The sequence below is a fragment of the Photinus pyralis genome, unplaced genomic scaffold (assembly GCF_008802855.1).
Source record: "Photinus pyralis isolate 1611_PpyrPB1 unplaced genomic scaffold, Ppyr1.3 Ppyr1.4_LG4, whole genome shotgun sequence".
NCBI classification, from domain to species: domain Eukaryota; kingdom Metazoa; phylum Arthropoda; class Insecta; order Coleoptera; family Lampyridae; genus Photinus; species Photinus pyralis.
Genome location: NW_022170511.1, coordinates 7,385,072 through 7,403,571, shown reverse-complemented (window position 1 = coordinate 7,403,571; position 18,500 = coordinate 7,385,072). Strand labels below are relative to the sequence as shown.

The window sequence follows — 18,500 nt, the reverse complement described above, 5'->3', positions numbered from 1 at the left end:
AAAAAAAAAAAAAAAAAAAAAAAAAAAAAAAAAAAAAAAAAAAAAAAAAATCACACACGTACATTGGACATCTAGGGATAATGTAATTCGTACTTACCAACATACCTATTGATGGGCACAATAGCCAACGCTATCAGGAAAGAGGAAAACAAAAACAAAAAAATCATTATAATAATTCCTGTAATTTTATTAAATGGAGTTTATTGTGTAAGTGTTTCTTTGGCTTTGCGTTTGGGTTGAATACGAGTGGGTTGTGATAACGTGGTGTGTTTCTGTGAAGAAGGAGTTTTGTGTTTTTTAATTGTATTTATGGTGTTTCTTTGTTCCTGAGGTCGTATTTGTGAGGTTGCTTGGGTTTTTTGTGGAGATATTGCAGTATTTTGTGAGCCTGTGGTGCTGTTAAGGTTTTTGCGTTTCGGTTGTATACGAGTGGGTTGTTTCTGAGAAGAAGGAGTATTGTGTTTTTTAACTGTGTGTTATTATTATTATTATTATTATTATTATTATTATTATTATAAAGTAGTTTCCCCTCTAAGTGTAGGTATTTCAAAATCAAGTGTAGGATAAATCAATTCCATTCCATCATAATTTCACTACAATTCCACAAGAATTTCCGTTAATGTAATACAAAATTTTTCCTTACAGATTATACAAAACCGTTTTTTTGAGCAAATGTCGATTATAATAGTGTGCTTAATTAAGTAGGCCCACAAGTAGTGAAGGCACCTAAAATTCACGACCCGCAATGGGGGTTTACAGTATAGTTGAATTCCGCAGTTCTAATTTAATAAGCGTGTACCTGAAACCATAAAACATTTTTTTGAACAGTAAAAGTTTATTTAAAAATAGAGGCTGATTAGCAAAAAAAATAATGAACATGTGCGGTTTTAAAGGTTTATTCAAAACGATATGATTGTGGCGGGCTCTGTGACGTAATAAGCCCGACCAATCAGCTCCTAGAACCATTCAGATGACATAACGACTTGGCAATATTGCAGGAGAATGGCATTTATAACTTGCGTCATCTGTCACAGGCACTTGTCACTTTCGTGCTAGATGCAGTTAAACATCCCTCTCAAAACGTCAAATGTGACAAACGTCAGACCCTCGCGTAAGGTTGCCAGCTCACTTCTACGTGATTGGTTGTAGGTTTGTGACGTATTTAGTCTGAAGCGTTTCAAATTCGGACTAAAAACACAGCTTTTCAATAATTTTTTTTGGGTTTATTTTACTCGCAAATAAAAATTGAGGACACACGGGTCTTTTTATTTTTAATGTACTTTGTGGATCAGAAATAAAAAATGAAGGCGGGATGAGCCCATTGTGGGAAACACACCATTATCACCCAACCTGGTAACAATTTGAAAAAAAAAAAGGAATTCAATTCCAACTTGTCAAATCTTCTTTGTTTGCTATGAGCATTTAAGATTATAGGGTCAGGGAAAGAATACATTATACATAAGAAGTGTTGCAGTTTGCTGGACTGATTGTGCAATAATGCTCTCTAAACCTCTAATGCATACTACAAATTCCACCAAAACAGTTACAGTTTTAACATTGAACCCTTTTCATGGCAATATAAATTTTTGAATAGAAATCATTTGAAAAGGATTTATAACTGCGGTGTAACACTAATGAATAATTCCAAGTCGAACGTAAAAATCATCCGAAGCTTTTACTCACTCACGGTATTGAAAGCAATACGTTTAGATTTAAAAAGAGATCGGAGCTTTTGAATTTTGAAGCTTTTGACTTACACAGCTCTATAATCGCGGGACTGCGAGTTCTTTTTGTTCCAGGGATTGTCGCCCGTTTTGACATAAAATGGATTATTATGTATAAATGACTATTTACAAACGTTCACTGTCTACTTTTTAATATCAATGATTGAAATGGTGTGGTTTATATGCCTGTACAATTTTCACAAAAGGAAAATTTTATAGAAAAATGTTTTGATCTCTAGCGAATTATTTTCCATGTCAAAGGTAATGCGATTGTCACTTGATGAACAAAAGACACACCCCCAACATGAATTTTGATGTTGCAATATTAACGCATGTCACGTTAGTTGGAACGTGGAAAGTTCTTCACTTTGGAAGATGATTCTGATTCGGTTTAGATTTCCAATTATTATGATTTTTAAGACATAATAGTAAATGACCAAATATTTGTAAAGGTACGCAAATGTGTACTACCTATTTTCATAAGCAATTTGGATTTATGAATTACGCTCGGAATTACGCTTTACCTTGTTAAACAAATTCTTGGGTTAGTGCCAACAATTTGTTCAACTTGTGTTCTATGCAAAGTTCACAAGATAATAAGGGTCGCGAGTCAATCAGGGAGTAACCATATACCTCGCGATTTAAAATAGTAGATTGTGCTCTAGTTCTATGAATGAACCATTCAGCGCAGGCTGTGTTGGGTCGATACTTCGCCGCCAATTTTCGTGGGTGGTTATGGCTACAACTCGCCCCTCTGTTTTCTTAAGACAATTTGGACGGGTACCGTTCCATATTTTACTCACGGGAATTTTTCCCGAGCAATGAAGAAATCAATAATTTGCACGCGCCCATCAGAAAATTTTTTGCAACCTACCCTCTACTTATCTACATATACTTACCTAGTAAAATGTCAATCAAAATTGAAATATAAATGTACAATTGATGGGGCCGACCCTTATAAATAAAACAAGATTGCATCTGAAGCCGTTTCGGCATGCCAATTTTTGATTCGAGCGTCGGGGTGTCCACCACCTTTCCTATCTTCTCTTATAAGCCAACATGTTTATTAGCTAATTCGTTCTTCACGTTCCCAAAAATGTTCTCCGTGTGCACTTACAGATTATATGGAGGGTGCGGTATCTCCATAAGGATGGATTAAATTAATTTTGATTCGAATTAGTTTCCGTATCACATACAGTTTAAGCGTTTAAATATAATATGAGAACTTTAATTATTACTTTACGAAAAATTTCTCTTATTAGGTATTGATTAAAATTTGGCCGACTTGCAGTCGAATTGCGCGCGCTTGCGAATAGATCTTTCGTAAAACTGCGAACTGGGATAAAATCCTAGTTCCACCCTCGATAGGATGTTTCTGTTTTCTCTCTCTCGCTAGTTGGTATGCTACTGGCTACGTCTTCTTTAGAAGTGGCGCCGGCGCTTCTATATCGGCCCACGCTCCGTAAAGCATCTTGGCACATCTAAAATGTATTAGTAAAGGGATCCACGCACTAAAAAATTTTGCCGCCAGCTTTTTCAATTTAAATTGATGTCGCACGCAATGCCATATTGCTTTCGTGTGACTAAGAGGTGGTTACCCACTAACAAATGACTACTTAGTACACGACGCGAGCGATTTAATTGGCGCTGTCAAATCGCACGTTACGTGTATGGACCGCTTTGATCTCTGTCTTTTACTATCGAGCAAAATGACTTACTAATTGTATGTTTATACGAAAGGTTGATTCTAATAGGTTGTTTGTCGCCGTGATTGGTAGGTGTGTACGTAGGTGAGAATACATTAAAACGCATATCTCTGTCCTATGTAATTTTATTTACTTAAAATGAAAATTGCTCATACTTTCTCTACAATAATCTTGGGGTTACATTCAACGTAGATAGACTTCAGAACAGGAACTGTTAAAATTTAATACATTCAACATTCATAGAAATTTACCTTACATTGTTTAATAAGTAATGAAAAGTCTTCACAGCTCTATCTAAAAAGGAATTACTTACTAACAATATACTATAATTTACAAAATCTCCGAATGAAAAATGTGATCTTACAAGCTACGAAAAATTAAATATCGTACCCAAATTTCGATCCCTAAATATAAAGTATTTTATCTAATTTTTATTATCTTAATGTTGCTAAACAATTTTACTGCTTTAATAATTAGGCAGAGGTCATAGTTTGTAGCTGATACAAATCTCAATGGAAGTTCTGTTTGTTTTAATTTGAACCACTACAATGCACAGTACCGCTACAGATTTGATTTAAACTATTACCTCTACGGTTATCCGTAACAATTTCGCCGTTATTAAATTAGAGAAGCACACATCTAGGGATGACACCCTTAAATACAATCGAGTTTTAGCAGGCGATTTGCGATTCAAAAATAATCTGATGCGTAATTTATATAGTTTCATAAGCGTTTTTGGTACAATCTTAACAAGCAACGCATCACATTTTTGACAAATTTATTGCTTTAAAGATAAATTTTGGTCGATGGAGGAAAAGTCTAAGATTACCTAGCCTCAATGCAGAAACCTAGTAGAATGGGGTAGAAAACAATTAATAATCTGAAATTGTGTGCAGTTTGGTTGGAGGAGGAGATCTCTTCCAAAATGAATGCATCAATGGAGTATAACCTGCTGCAGCAGTTTGAAATTTTAAGACTTCGGTAGTGGTCTGGTCTTTATACGCTTACATTCCGCGATCTTCTTCATGGTCGTATGTAAACTTCTTTAAAATGGATGCCGACATTAATGTCTTTATTGTAAAATGTAAACATTGCTTTGGAGCACGAGGGTAGGGTACGAATCGATTTGGGTGACGAGAATTCCTCGTTGCGAGTAGGGGTGAATTTCCGTGCTGCGGGAATTTCAAGACAGGATAATCCCGAAGATTCACTCTCAGGATATCTCACAAATACATAGTATGTACAGCACTGGATTTACGGACGTACATTTCACTTACATTGACGGTTCATGTACGTACATTATTTTTGCACTTGTTGCATTGTACATGCTAGATACGTACTTTGCCGTACGTGGGCAAGTAGATTATACATACACAACAGTATGTCTAATGTACGTAGGACAAAGTACGTACCTAGCATGTACAAAGTAGTGTAAAAATAACGTACCATGTACGTACATGAACCGTAAGTGTACGTGACAAGTACGTCCGTTAATCGAGTGCTGTACGTACTACGTATTTGTAATGTACATACGTACCTACTTGTGTTATTTAGGAGGTGAATTTTCCGAAATTCTTGAAAGTAAAATGTTTTTGAATTTGGAATTTCAGATAAATTAAAAATTCGTGTACGGTAAATTTGCTCCTGAATGCTCGGTCCCTTAAATATATTTATGTTCAGAACCAACGCAACTCTTCTTTGGAAACACACTCAAGGAAAATGTGGACCGAATACCATGCGGCATTTTTCCTCTTACAATCTTGACAATATTGAAACCGCCTGCAAAGATTCAGGATCAGGCGACCACTTACCCGCCGGTCAGTTGCGATTGAATATTTGTACAGCCAGGTAGGGACGCAGGTAAAGATTTTAGTTTGGGTTCTGTAAAAAACAGTGCGATTGTCGATGGTCTTAAATCCTAACTTGAATATGAACTGCGTGACCGAGTGTTTCGGTTAGCACAGTGGCTCGCGACCGAATTTGGACCGGTAACTCAGTCTACCCTTTACTTTTGAAGATAGGTTATGAAATAGCCCAAAACCTAACCCTGTATTTTAGTGATTTAAAAAAACCAGAACCCATTTTACTCAGGTGAACTAGGTCAAATTGAGTTCCCAAGAAGCAATAGTAAATTATTAATTTCAAATGGGGTGTCTACCATTCAAAGAACTTCTCTCCAGGCCTACAATAGTACTTGAGGTTGACGCTTTTATACAGGATTCCATACACCCAAGACCCACATATTTTATTCATAACGGCGCTGGCGGGCAATTTGCGGGTGGAATATGCGGGTATTTTTACAGCCAAGTTCTTGGGGGGAAGGTACCTACAAGATTTTTTTTTGGAGGTGAATCAAGGTTTAGTAAATTTTCCGGCAAGGTTTCTTGATTGTGTACATCACAGGGTGGGCGTTTCGAGTAAAATAATATTTCAGGGGCGACGTCATTGGGATGAATTTTCTGCACGATACTGGAATAAGTCACGGAGACGGGAATTTCGTGATCCAATTCTTGGATGCGGGATATTCTAGAACCGGATTTTCTGGGGACGAATATTTTGGATCTTATCTTACTGCAAGTTCAAAAAATTGATAATTTAGGGGTGTAGTAAACTCACCCTGGAAAACTCGTTTCACCGGTAAAGATTCGCCTCCAGTTTATTACTAACAAAACTCGTCCCCGGGTAAGCTCGCAGTATTCTCCCGACAGAAACTCGCTCCCAGAACATTTTCTCCAAAAAAATTCAAGGCAGGTGAATAGTTGCCCATGTTTCCCATACCGAGTGGTATTGCAAGGATAATTGTCATTCCTTGACATAAAAAGAAGTCATTCATAGCTTACCCAACCTTTTCTGAAGAATCGCTCCCTTAAGGAGCAAAAAAATGGCTACCGCCCCCTAATCGTTTAATATAATAATAATAGGTAAATTTATCGAGGCAAATATTCTTGGAACTTATACATTTTACTTAATACGGAGGAGGGGCTCAAATTTAAATGGATACTTCGAAACAGCGTATGCGGTAAATCCTTCCCCAAAATCTTGTCCCCAGAGTATTTGTTACTAAGGATACTAACCCCATGTAAGAAAGCTCACCTCTTGGTGAGTACCACACGAGCGTAAGGGGTTGAATTTTACTTAAAGGCGAATATTACTAAAATGACGTTTCTTGTGGGATAATATTTCATGAACAAACATTTCGATCGTGAATGTCACGAGGGAGGAATGCCCTAGGTACGACTATTACGGGAGTGTTATTATTTTCAGTGCTTTTTTTTAAATTAAAGTATACCTATACCAATACCCTCTATCTTATCACACAACATCAAAAGGCGACAGATCTAACGTCGGTTTAAGGGCGACAAAGCTAAATACCTAGCGCATCCGGAAAGTAAGGGTCTCTATTTTTTTGTCTCAAAGTAAAAGTATTGTTGTGTACAATTTACGTAGTATGGACGATGTCTAAATGTTCGCATTGTAATTTGTTTATTTAATTGTTTATTTACGTGTTGTAGGATAAGGAAAATTACTTGTGTCATATTTAAAAAGTTTATCTCATGTTTCTTCTCCTTTCGTAGATAAGAATTGCTTATCGCTAAAAATTAATTTAATTTGTAAACCGATGCGTTATAGCAGGTGCGCGTTTAGATAAGCAAATGTTGTGTATTTTACGCATAATAGAATTAGGAAGTGGAATTAAAGAGAGGGAAATGTGTAAATAAAAGAGAAAGTGTTGTATCGTGGCCGATTACCTTCAACCGTTGGTCTGCGGCCGCCGCCGTTGCATGGACCGCATGAACAATACTTTTACTTTAAAAGAAAAAAAACAATAGGGAGACTTACTTTCTGGATACGCTACGTAAATGCGAATGTTTAAAGAGAACATCTGATGTTGCATGTTCTGACTTTTCAACAAACGCTAAACCACATATAATAGTGGATTATAGAAGTCCACTGAAAATTTTAGCAAGGAGAAGGTTCGCTTTTCCCTTTTTAGAAAGACTTATTTTTAACCAGAAATAATGAGTTGATGGATACCCCAAAATTCAGTAGAATCCGCCTCAGCAAATTTGAGATTCCAGCTTTTAAGCTGAACTAACTGCTGACTGTACCACTGCACCCTATTTATAGTGGTACTCAATGTCGATATTGGTTTCAACCTCACTGCTGAATTCTAAAGATGTAGTTTTTGTTTGTAAAATTGTAAAAATTAAAAATCTTAGACTTTTTCCCACACACCTTAAATGATAATAATAATAGTATATATTGCGCTCCCTATTTTTGGTGTTTTAACAATCCTCAACAAACATCAACTTTCAAAAATATGATTTTGCCGACCTACATCTTCTTAAATAGGTACATATATTTTTTTCTTATAACATAAAAATATACGAATGTACAATATTCCCATTTGTTCGAAATGTATATACGCATTACCTTCTATGTACAGTTTCATTCGCACAATTTTAATCACAAGGTCTGTAATTACATCTTCGACTCAAGGAAATTTACCGAATGCACCTACGCAAAAGTACTCGTCACTCGAAGAAATAAAACGCCCAGTAACCGACGTTGAATAACAAAAACGTTACTGGAAATATGATCCTTGAATACTTATCGATAACATTTACATCTTTTATTTTCGGCATGGACGCTTTTAGGGCGCAAGCGCCCTTACGGATTACGTGGAAAACTTTCGGTTTATGAAGTGGATTTCCTGCAAGAGCGGCAATTAGTAAAGGCGTAGACGATTAATGCTACTTACCCTTAGAGCCTCTATAACGAAGACCCGGCGTGGACCGGGGATTGAAGCCATAACCTACGGATCTTGAAATTCGAAAACTAGGAGGAAATTTTGAAGGATCTACTTCGCCCGTGGCACCACCAGATGTTGATTTCGAACTGTTATGTCGATTTCTGATTGATGCTATAGGGCTCATGCGAACGTCTTGCAGTTCAATGATGTCTTCATTGTGCGGTTGATAAGTTGTATCAGTCGATTTGGTCCCTGATGAATATAATTAAAATTTTATTATATTCTTATGTGGTACTTTTTGCCTATGTTGTAAACTTAAATACTACATTTATCCCACAACAGTACAAATGCTCAAATATAATTTAAGAGTACCTAATTCGAGAGTTTACTCAAATGTTTGGCAGTTCTTCTAGAATTGGCGAGTGTAACCAGACTTCCGTATACACGAAAATTTGTATAAGGATTTTTAAATTGATAAGAGTGCTTAAGTTATATTTAGGTATAACTGTCACCTTGAATACATGTGTTTTTGCATTGCCAGGAAATATGTGTTTCAATTATAACTACCAAAGTTGGTATTATATTATTTAACCGTGAGGATGCTGAAAGGGAATTAGAAACATAAAGTAACAACCGCGGTTATAAATGCAATTTTGTTACACATGTGAATAGAATAGGATCATAAATACTACTTTGCGTATGTATATTCGGAATGAGGTAATTGGGAATGAGTCATTGATATAAAATAACCACAAGGATAGTCGATAACTATGTCTGTTCATAGTTTCATACAAGAACGAAATTATATCGAGAATCAAGTATCATCTCCATAGAGCGGTGCCCGGATGAAATTTCCACCCGCATTTTTTAGGAAAACGAGGACGCGAAAACTTCCACGAAGCCACGCCCGCTAACCATCCAGTCATTCCAACCAGAGACAGGGAAATCAGGAATTCTGCAGTCGGTCCGTGTACCGTTAACTACGTTCAAGTTTTGGGGCGAATCCAGACCACTTCACATTAAAGCATCCACGAAAGCGCATCGAGAACTCCTAGTGCATAAACAAGATATTTATCGACGTCGTAGGTTACTCCATTGTCGAATTGCCTTATCGTAGTTGCCCCGTTGTAGATATTCAATTTTAACTACGTACGTGCCATTTGAGAAGAGAGAAATCTATAACGAATTAATACCTTTTGAGCAAGAATTACGCATTTACAACATTTCTAAAAGGAAAAAAATAACACTGAGAAACACATTCAAATGAAACGAACTAACTTTGCGCATATTTCGTAAATAATGCCCCAGATTCTTCAGCCATTGAAAATGTAACTAAGTAGAAAGACGTAGAAAGCTCATTGAAGTTTCAAGTATACATCAATTTCGTCGGGGAAACGGCAAAACACATGACTTTGACAGGAACTAAGTGCTTTTCATGCTATACTTGCTCGTATTTTGGTTAAGTTGGTTGATCAAAATATTTATTCAATAATTTCATAAGGAAAACTGCACAACTATAATTTATGTGTTCTTTCTGTCTTCGTCAATATTGGGGCGACTTAGTTGGGAACGCAGCCAAAAGATATTGTGGTCCGCACATATGCGTAGACTTTTTAAGCTGTTTTTAGCGTCGAGTTGTTCTCTCGCTCGTCCGTCCGTCCGCTCGATGGCTTCATGTCTCCCGATTTAAAATAGAACGGAGACTGATTACGATAAAATTTTACAGGTGGATTCTTAATCAAATTTTTAGATCGAAGTTCGTAAATTGGGAAATGTGAGCCAAGAAATAAGAAAGGCCCTTTTGACATCTCCGTTAGTTATGAACCGAATTGCATGAAATTCAAACTGGGCATAGCCAGTACATAAAATGTAATGTCACCGCTTTGGCACTTTTGATTATATATCGTCAGGGTGGTTTAACTCGTGCATGTTAGTGCTAGCATATTCAAATTATGTTTTTATTCAAGAACAACTCCCGCCAGAGTGGGGGCCTCCGTTAACAACTCCACGCCAACTAAAATGACGCGGGCGACATCACGGCCATCAAATTTCGCTGTCTTAAAGGGGAGCCCCCCCCCCCATGAATTATTTCCTGAGATGCTGTTTTTGAAAGTAAAACGTGCATAACTTTTACATACCCCAACCAATTGGTCTCAGATTTTGCAAACGTATGCGTTTAGTGGTGTCAAGTTAAACTTTTGGGGGGTTAACACATGTTCTACTACCCTTCATGGTATTCTAATGAAAGGTCTCAAACTATAACTTTCTCGGGCGACTCTTTTTCGAGATTAGTGGGCGATGGGTTCGGGGGGGGGGGGGGGAGTGGAACTGGTTTTATCCTTCATAGTACTCTAATGAAAGGTCTCAACGAAAGGAATTAATTCCTACCAACCATAGTCCTCCTCCTTGACCCCTTATCGTGATCGGATACATTCCCTTATATCTCCAGAAAGGATTGTCGGAAGAGGGTACTCACAAAGGGCGATTGGGACGTCTGGAAAAAATATATCCGGTTGTAAAACCGCTGTTCATAAAATGAATCCCCATACAAATACTGATTTTCGTAGAATGCTTAAGGATAATTATGGTCAATAGACGAGTGTAATAGTACGTAGTGTAACACCTTTGTTCTTTAATCACCTGTGGTTCCTTTACCAAGTTACATCCTTTTTAGTGGAAATATATTACATTCTGAGCACAGCGCAATAAAACCATGGATTTGAGAACTACAAGATCTACAGTTTTTTGAGTTGCGTGGCATTGATTAACGACTTTAAAATCATTTGGGATTGGTGGTAGCAAAAGACATTAACCAATAAACAATTACGAAAATGTTATTGCAGAATTAAATAGTTTTTTTGGGCTTCTCCGGTAGTCCTTGTGAAGAAGAAACAACGTGACTAAGAAAGAAGGATCTTTAGGTAGAACGACAACGTTCAAAACTCAAGGAAACCCTAACTACATCGCCAATCCTTGGATATGTTGATACGCATGGCAACTTTGTATTGGACACGGGACGCTAACAACGTGGGAATTGGAGTTCTGTCCCAAATCCAGAATGGACAAGAAAGAGTAATAAGATATTTCAGTAAGACGTTATCGAAACCATAACAGAACTACTGCGTTTCAATATGTATTGTTCAGATTTTGGATTTGATTTACATTAGAGGTATTTTATAGTCAAAGTGGTTACTACGATTTATTTTACATGGCAGGGTTTTTAAATGAAACATATGTCCAAGGAAAGTGCATATGGGAAACATTTGTAATGTGCAATTCATTTTTAATATACAGTTGTATGGCCATTTAGTGAATCCAAGTTCAAAATTTTGTAGTTAAATTTCAAGGAGGGAAAAGGAGAAATCTACAGTAAGCAAAATCACCAAAAGAGGCAAATAATAAACAATTTTTGCTTTTTTTAAGAAGTTTTCCAAATGAAATAACGTTTTATGCTTCTTACATTTCAATACCAGTAATTGCAATTATTCGTTCAAAATGAAATAAAAACTAATATTACACTACTGGATAGATTGACGTCTGATTATAACGTCGTGGGTTGCGAAACGAGGAAATGAAACTTTGAAGTGGCGCGTAGGAGTAGTATAACAGAATTTTTGAGAGCTTGTCATTGTTAATACAATTTTCTAAAGGATCGCTACTGGGTAAACACATAAATTATTCTCTAACTACATACTAATCTAAATCTTACGGGGGCGTACATTTCGGAATATGCACATTCACGCTATGGGCGACGTTTTCGAGTCGGGCCCACTCACGGATTTCATCTATGTATGACACAGGTGTTAAATTTATTACACTATTAAGCACAATTGAATGTTCAAACATGCTTCCTTGTATACGGTGCGTACCTATATCTACATCCAATTAAATTTATAAATTATTCAGAACGCAGGGTAAACATCGTCATTATCGTTAATTGTGGTGTTGTTTACTGCTTAGTGTCTCTTAGTAATTTACGATATTGTCATGTGAAAATGTTAAACGAGACTTGTACCCCTTAAAAGGTCGTAGTTATACGAATAGGGGCTGGATGCATTGTGCTTTGAGCACTTCCAATCAATCACTTTTTTGTACGATACGCTCTCAGTAGGGAACCGTAATGAAATACATTGTGAACATCAAGCAGGTTGCAGATTTTTGGCGAAACTAGGTTGAAAAATGGAGATTTTATTAAACAAGACATTATCCAAAAAGGTTGGTAGTGTGAGCAAGTACTCCATCAGTTTCAAGCAATATTACCGAAAAAAACATTGAACTTCTTCAGACTGATCTTCACCTGTAACAAACTCTGTACAAATGCTTGGGGAAAATTTTCAGTCTAAAAATAATCTCGTTTTTGTATAACCATAACTCTTACTGAATAAGATGTTACGTGGAGTAATAAAAATTAAATAGTATAAGAAGGCGCTTAAAAGAATTAAATCTAATATACGATTACACATTAATCTTGCACACAAAGCGTTGAAGGAGGGAAATAGTGTCGGATAATAAACCAGTCAGTTAAAAAGGTATAAATCTCGATTTCTGTAATTTGGTGCGAATTAAAATTGGATAATGTCTTAAGGCGCGGCGGTTTAAAACGTAGAAGAGATTGGTGGAGGTTAAAAGAAACGACAAAATTTTACCTAAGAAAGTCATAGAATGTGAAAATGCGCTTATTACAAAATTTATGCGCCTTCATGTTTGTTTGCGACCTCACGCATAATTCATGAAGAAGCTACATTTTTCATTCCCTAATTTGTATTGTGCTTTTATTTTTCTTTTAGAGCTGTACTTCTCTCCTATAGGAAGTAGAAGTTTTGGGTTTGCAGAATTATATTAGATTCCTTCCTTTCTTAGCGAACCATATCTCTTGTGTTCCGTTGCATACTGTACAATATAAATTGACCTAGCAATTTTATATTTTTTTATTGGCGCCTTTTTACTCCTCCAAACAAACTTTTTGTTTCACGATTTTCATTGGCTATTTTGCTTGTAGCCTATGAAAATAAAATACCTTCTTAATACTAATAGAAGCAATATTTCATATCATCTTGATAAATAAAGCGTTCATTACTCTTTTCAGCGACATAGGGGTTGAGATTGCTGTGAACCACCTGGCAGCACAACATGACCTTTACAAAAATACCAAACACTGAACTTTAGGGCTAACACTTAAAACAAGTTAAAAAGTAGTCGTAAACGATTTACATAAAGCGCATTTCCACTTGCATTCATTTCCCATTTATAAGATGCAACTTCTGATAAAATCGTAAAAATCCGGCCACAAATATGAAAGATAGCGTTGCACATGGGCAATCCATTTTTGACGTGTTACTTCAATTTCAGTTTATGAGAAGAATTTCATTTCAATGCTTTTCTAAATAAGAAAGTTGGAACTGCGCAAACCTAAATTTTAAAACTAATGTTAGATTTTCCTTTGTTCCAAGCGCAAGTATCAAATTTCACTTAAATGGTGCCATAGATAAAAAAGTTGGCACTGCGCATGCGCAAAAGAAAATTTTGAGACTGGCGCTCGATGATCCTTTATTCCAAGTGCCTATGTATCAAATTTCATTTAAATTCTTCCATAAATAAAATAGTTGGAACTGCGCATGCGCAAAACCAAATTTTGAAATTGGCGTTTGATTTTCCTTTATCCCAAGTGCCTATGTATCAAATTTCGTTTAAATTCTTCCATAAATAAAAAAGTTGGCACTACGCATGCGCAAAACCAAATTTTGAAATTGGCGTTTGATTTTCCTTTATCCCAAGTGCCTATGTATCAAATTTCGTTTAAATTCTTCCATAAATAAAAAAGTTGGCGCTGCGCATGCGCAAAACCAAATTTTGAAATTGGCGTTTGATTTTCCTTTATCCCAAGTGCCTATGTATCAAATTTCGTTTAAATTCTTCCATAAATAAAAAAGTTTGCACTGCGCATGCGCAAAACCAAATTTTGAAATTGGCGTTTGATTTTCCTTTATTCCAAGTGCCTATGTATCAAATTTCGTGTAAATTCTTCCGCAAATAAAAAAGTTGGCACTGCGCATGCGCAAAACCAAATTTTGAAATTGGCGTTTGACTTTCCTTTATTACAAGTGCCTATGTATCAAATTTCATTCAAATACTTTTATAAGTAAAAAAGTTTGCAATTCGGTTTATAAATGGTCGAGATGCGAAAAGGGCACTGTGAATTCGATTCAACTTTTGGCATTGCGTATTATATGGCTAAAGCTATGCCCATATTGAATTTCATGCAATTCAGTTCATAACTAACGGAGATGTAAAAGCGATCGAACATTTCTAACAAAGTTATCGTTCACACGGACAGATAGATGGACAGACAGACAAAGGAACAGACGGACAGACCAGCATGCAGATCGTTAATAAACGGCAAAAGTGTAAAATTATAGAACATGTAAAAAAACGGTTTTTTGTTTTTTTTTACAATAACTTTTTTTGTAAGCGGTACAGAAAAATTCCTTCCTTGGTACAAGACTCGACACCATAACGAACCAAATAGCGAAAAAAGTAGAACAATAGCTCTTAAGATAAAGAACTAGTAGCGTCGCAAAACGAGCGGACGGACGGACGGACAGCCGGACGGACGGACGGACGGACAAAGTGGCCACAATAGCGCATTTTTTTTTTGTGGAAATGCGCTAAAAATAAAACTGTCAGCTCACTGTTCGCCACTGAAAATGACTTGAAAAGGTCACATAAACTAGAGATCCAAACAGAATTTTCATGAATTTATTTTTACATTTAATCACACACTCGGCTTGCTTAAATTACACAAGACTCTAAACTTACTGGCTTTAAAAATTTAAAAACACTTTAATAAATCTAAAATTAACTATCTTTTCCCAATACTACCTAAATTAAATCGAACCGAAACAAATTTACTGTTAATCAAATAACACGACAGTTAAAAAAATGTCACTTACTTTCAAATACTTGTATGATCTTGACATTATGCTGACTATTGCGAAAATGCGAACTATTAAAATTTTTTTTATACTTCACTGATTTATACTTTAAAAAAACTTTCTTTTAATATCCATCACCCGTCAGCTTTTGAAAAAATCTTGATTTCCCGCATTACCCATTACGGTACTGTAACGTTTTCGCCCAAAGCGGTGTTCAATCTTCCAAAATAGTGGAATGAGCAGCCGACGATATAAATGTCGATGTGACTAGTGGGCTGATTTTTCCTGCATTATTTCTGCATTTGTCGTGCACAAGAGAGAGAGAGAGAGGGAGGAAAGAGAGGTACACATTACCTTTATAGTTTTTTTCTTTGAAATAATAAAATCAATTATAATGATTGTGTAACGGGGGCTACGTTGTTTTTTAATTAAAAATTAATTACTTTTTACTCATAATTCAGAGGAAACGTATGCATATATATAAAAATTCATATTGTATCGTTAACGTGCTGATTTATCACACACTTATCATGCTATAATCAGTAAGATGGTTTGTATAAAGTGCGGGAAGGGGTAGTTAAAACTTTAATTCATAGGTACGCGAAGAGACAGAGTTACTCACTTCATGCATGAAGATCGATCGCATGAATTTTTGTATCCGGGTAGAATTGTTTTTAAGGCCAAATTAAAAGGTCGCGAGGATAAAACCCAGACTTGGTTGGTAAAAACCGGACGGAGATTTTGTAGATAAAACTCGGAGCATAACCCGAACTAAGACACGGTTACGAATCACTTTTGTGGGGGGAATTTTGTACCAATAAACTACTAGATCCTTTATAATTTGGTTATTAGGTATATACATTATTATGTAAAGATAAAAGTTACGAGATCGGTAAAAATACAAAGCCGATCTGATACAATTAGATTAAGCTTTCGTGTATTTATGGAGCGATTTTTGTGAAATTCCGCTTCCGCTATAGCGTTCGCCTAAAATAAAGCCTAATACAGCGACTACAAGGACTGATTACAAAAGAAATTAATTGCCCGTTTCATTTACGTAACTAATTTGATTCTACTTTCTTCCTCCATTTTGAAAATATGGGGTGATCGCTTTTGACGCATAAAAAGGGTAAATCTAACCAAAAAAGTAAGAATCGTCATTATGGCGTCGATGTGCCGATGCAGGAAAAACCCACCAAGTCCAGATCTGGGTTCGGCTTTCACCCACCAAGTCCGGGTCCGGATCCGGCTTTAACCTACCAAGTCCGGGTCCGGGTTTTACCAGTTTCCATCGTGTATCAATATTAACAACTGAGTTTCACCATAAATCGAAAACTTTCCATTTATTAATGGTCGCCTGAAAGCGTATCGTATTGTGTGAAATGGCAGCGTGTTGTTTTTCTTTTGCTTGCGAACTGTATACCCAAAACTACGTAAACTACGACTACGAGACAGCGAACCATGAAACAAATCTGAAGACATCGTTGGCTGCCACACAGATGAAACCTGAGACGACGAGATAAAGAACATTTCTGGAGGACGACAAAGTACAGGCTTTTGCCTTTATTTCTTGCATCTTATTCGGTGAATCGATGAATAAACAAAATCTCGTATAGGTTCGTACGTAGCAACGAACCCTTGATTTAATAAACCGATACAACGAAATATCGAAGGATCCTCGGTATTACCATCCCTTTTTTAACGACCATTTATTTTAACCTTGTAAAATACATATAGTCAACAAAAATACATCAATTTATGTCTTGGACATTCAGATAATTCAGTTAAAAATTAATCGAGAATTTAGCAAACAGAAATCAATATCAAAATGTAGAAAACTGAAAAACTAAATTGACGTTCGAGGGTTTTTTATTAAAGCCGAGAAGCACAAAATTATTAGGGGTAGTCTATACTTTTTTCCGCACTGTATATTATTTTCGTATTTATTGCCCCCTTGTTGCCTACTTTTTCTTTATTAAAACACGCATACAATGTGTAATAGATGTAGATTTCGGATTAATCACAATCAGAAAAAGAGGATGTTTTTGTAAACGTGACCATTTCTGGCAGGAATTCTAATCTACTCATAATACCATGGGATAAATATCAAAATACTACGCACCTGGCCTTTTCTCTTCGACTTCCTTTGACTTTTTGCTCTTCTTTTTCGCTCTTGCTCCCCAATACGTATAATTTACAGCCGCGTATTCAAGAAGAGCAGCAAACACGAAGACGAAACACATCACTAAGTATATGTCAATAGCTTTTACGTAACTTATCCTAGGTAATGAACTGCGAACGCCGGTGCTAATGGTGGTCATGGTGAGGACGGTTGTGATACCTAGACAAGGATAAGAAAGTGTTAATCCATAATCCCATTAATTTCCTTCCTGGAATGTGATTTTATAACGCGCGTATGATAGGGTATTTTATTTTTATTATTGTTTCTTGTCTGTATTAGGATGTATAATTGTCATATTGTCTTATTTATTTACCCTCGTTGAAGATGTAGACTATTTCTTAAAATATACTCGTATATTAATAGTAGATTATATATCAAGGCTCTTGCTGGAAAAGTATGTCATCCGAAGATAGAAGGCCGTATTGCGAGATGGCCGCAAACGCGCCGTGGGTATTTCGGAGACGAAGGAGGAGCGTTGGCGATAAACGACGCGAATCAAAACGACACAGATCAAGACGACACGGATCAAAGCGACACCGCTCAAGGAGTGCAAGTAGCGGAAAAGAAAAGAAGAGAAGTAGTTGTTGTTGCCCAAGCAGCAGTCGAAGAGTACATCTCGAGGCGCTTGCGCCGAGGGATGTAAGGTGCGAAGGCAATAATAGACTTCTCTACCGTGGTATATATACTATTTTTTTCACTACTAGCACTTGAAATCCTCTAAATTAACATATTATATTGATAAGAAAGTGAACGGTTGAACAGAATTTTTTGTTTATTAATTTAACATGTCAATCAAGTACGTAGAAGTACAAGTCAAACAGGCCGTATTTTGTTCTGTCATTGAGATATTTTCAAAGAGTAATTTCGTTCGAATTTTTTCAAAATGTGATAAATTTTAGGTATGTAATTTCTCTGGAAATGGCGGAGGGTGGCAATTATTCATTTTAGAGAACTTGTCCAAACGTTTATTGAGCGAAATTTCCGGTTGTGTTTTCTAAAAGTGACAGCGTGACAGTTCTCATTATTGACTACTAGTTAATAATGTCCACATTATTAACCACTTTGAACAAATGCCGAGAAAGCCTACTTTACAAGTGGAAAAAAGGTTAATTCATGTCATCAGACGCTAGTAGTGAAAAAAAGGTATTAGGCTCAGAATTGGTCCTTTTGGGACATCCCTCTAGCAAAATAGGGTTAGTGTGA

The 18,500-nt window shown here is 36.3% G+C and overlaps 2 protein-coding genes across 4 annotated transcripts in view; both read right to left on the bottom strand.

Annotated features, from left to right (window-relative positions):
- LOC116167651 (low-density lipoprotein receptor-related protein 4) overlaps window positions 1-3,060 on the bottom strand; it is a 46,600-nt gene extending 43,540 nt beyond the window's left edge. For both annotated transcript variants that reach the window (XM_031483079.1, XM_031483081.1), the window contains exon 1: window positions 2,624-3,060. In XM_031483079.1, coding sequence (XP_031338939.1) covers window positions 2,624-2,720 — 97 coding nt within the window. In that variant the 5' untranslated portion in view covers window positions 2,721-3,060. The remainder of the gene's footprint in view (window positions 1-2,623) is intronic.
- A 536-nt stretch (window positions 3,061-3,596) lies between these two features.
- Window positions 3,597-18,500, bottom strand: part of LOC116169518 (gamma-aminobutyric acid receptor subunit beta-like) — a 34,951-nt gene continuing 20,047 nt past the window's right edge. For both annotated transcript variants that reach the window (XM_031485630.1, XM_031485631.1), the window contains 3 exons: window positions 17,238-17,456; window positions 8,193-8,435; window positions 3,597-8,144 (listed from right to left, as the gene is read on the bottom strand). In XM_031485630.1, the coding sequence (XP_031341490.1) occupies window positions 7,966-8,144; window positions 8,193-8,435; window positions 17,238-17,456 (641 nt within the window). In that variant the 3' untranslated portion in view covers window positions 3,597-7,965. The remainder of the gene's footprint in view (window positions 8,145-8,192; window positions 8,436-17,237; window positions 17,457-18,500) is intronic.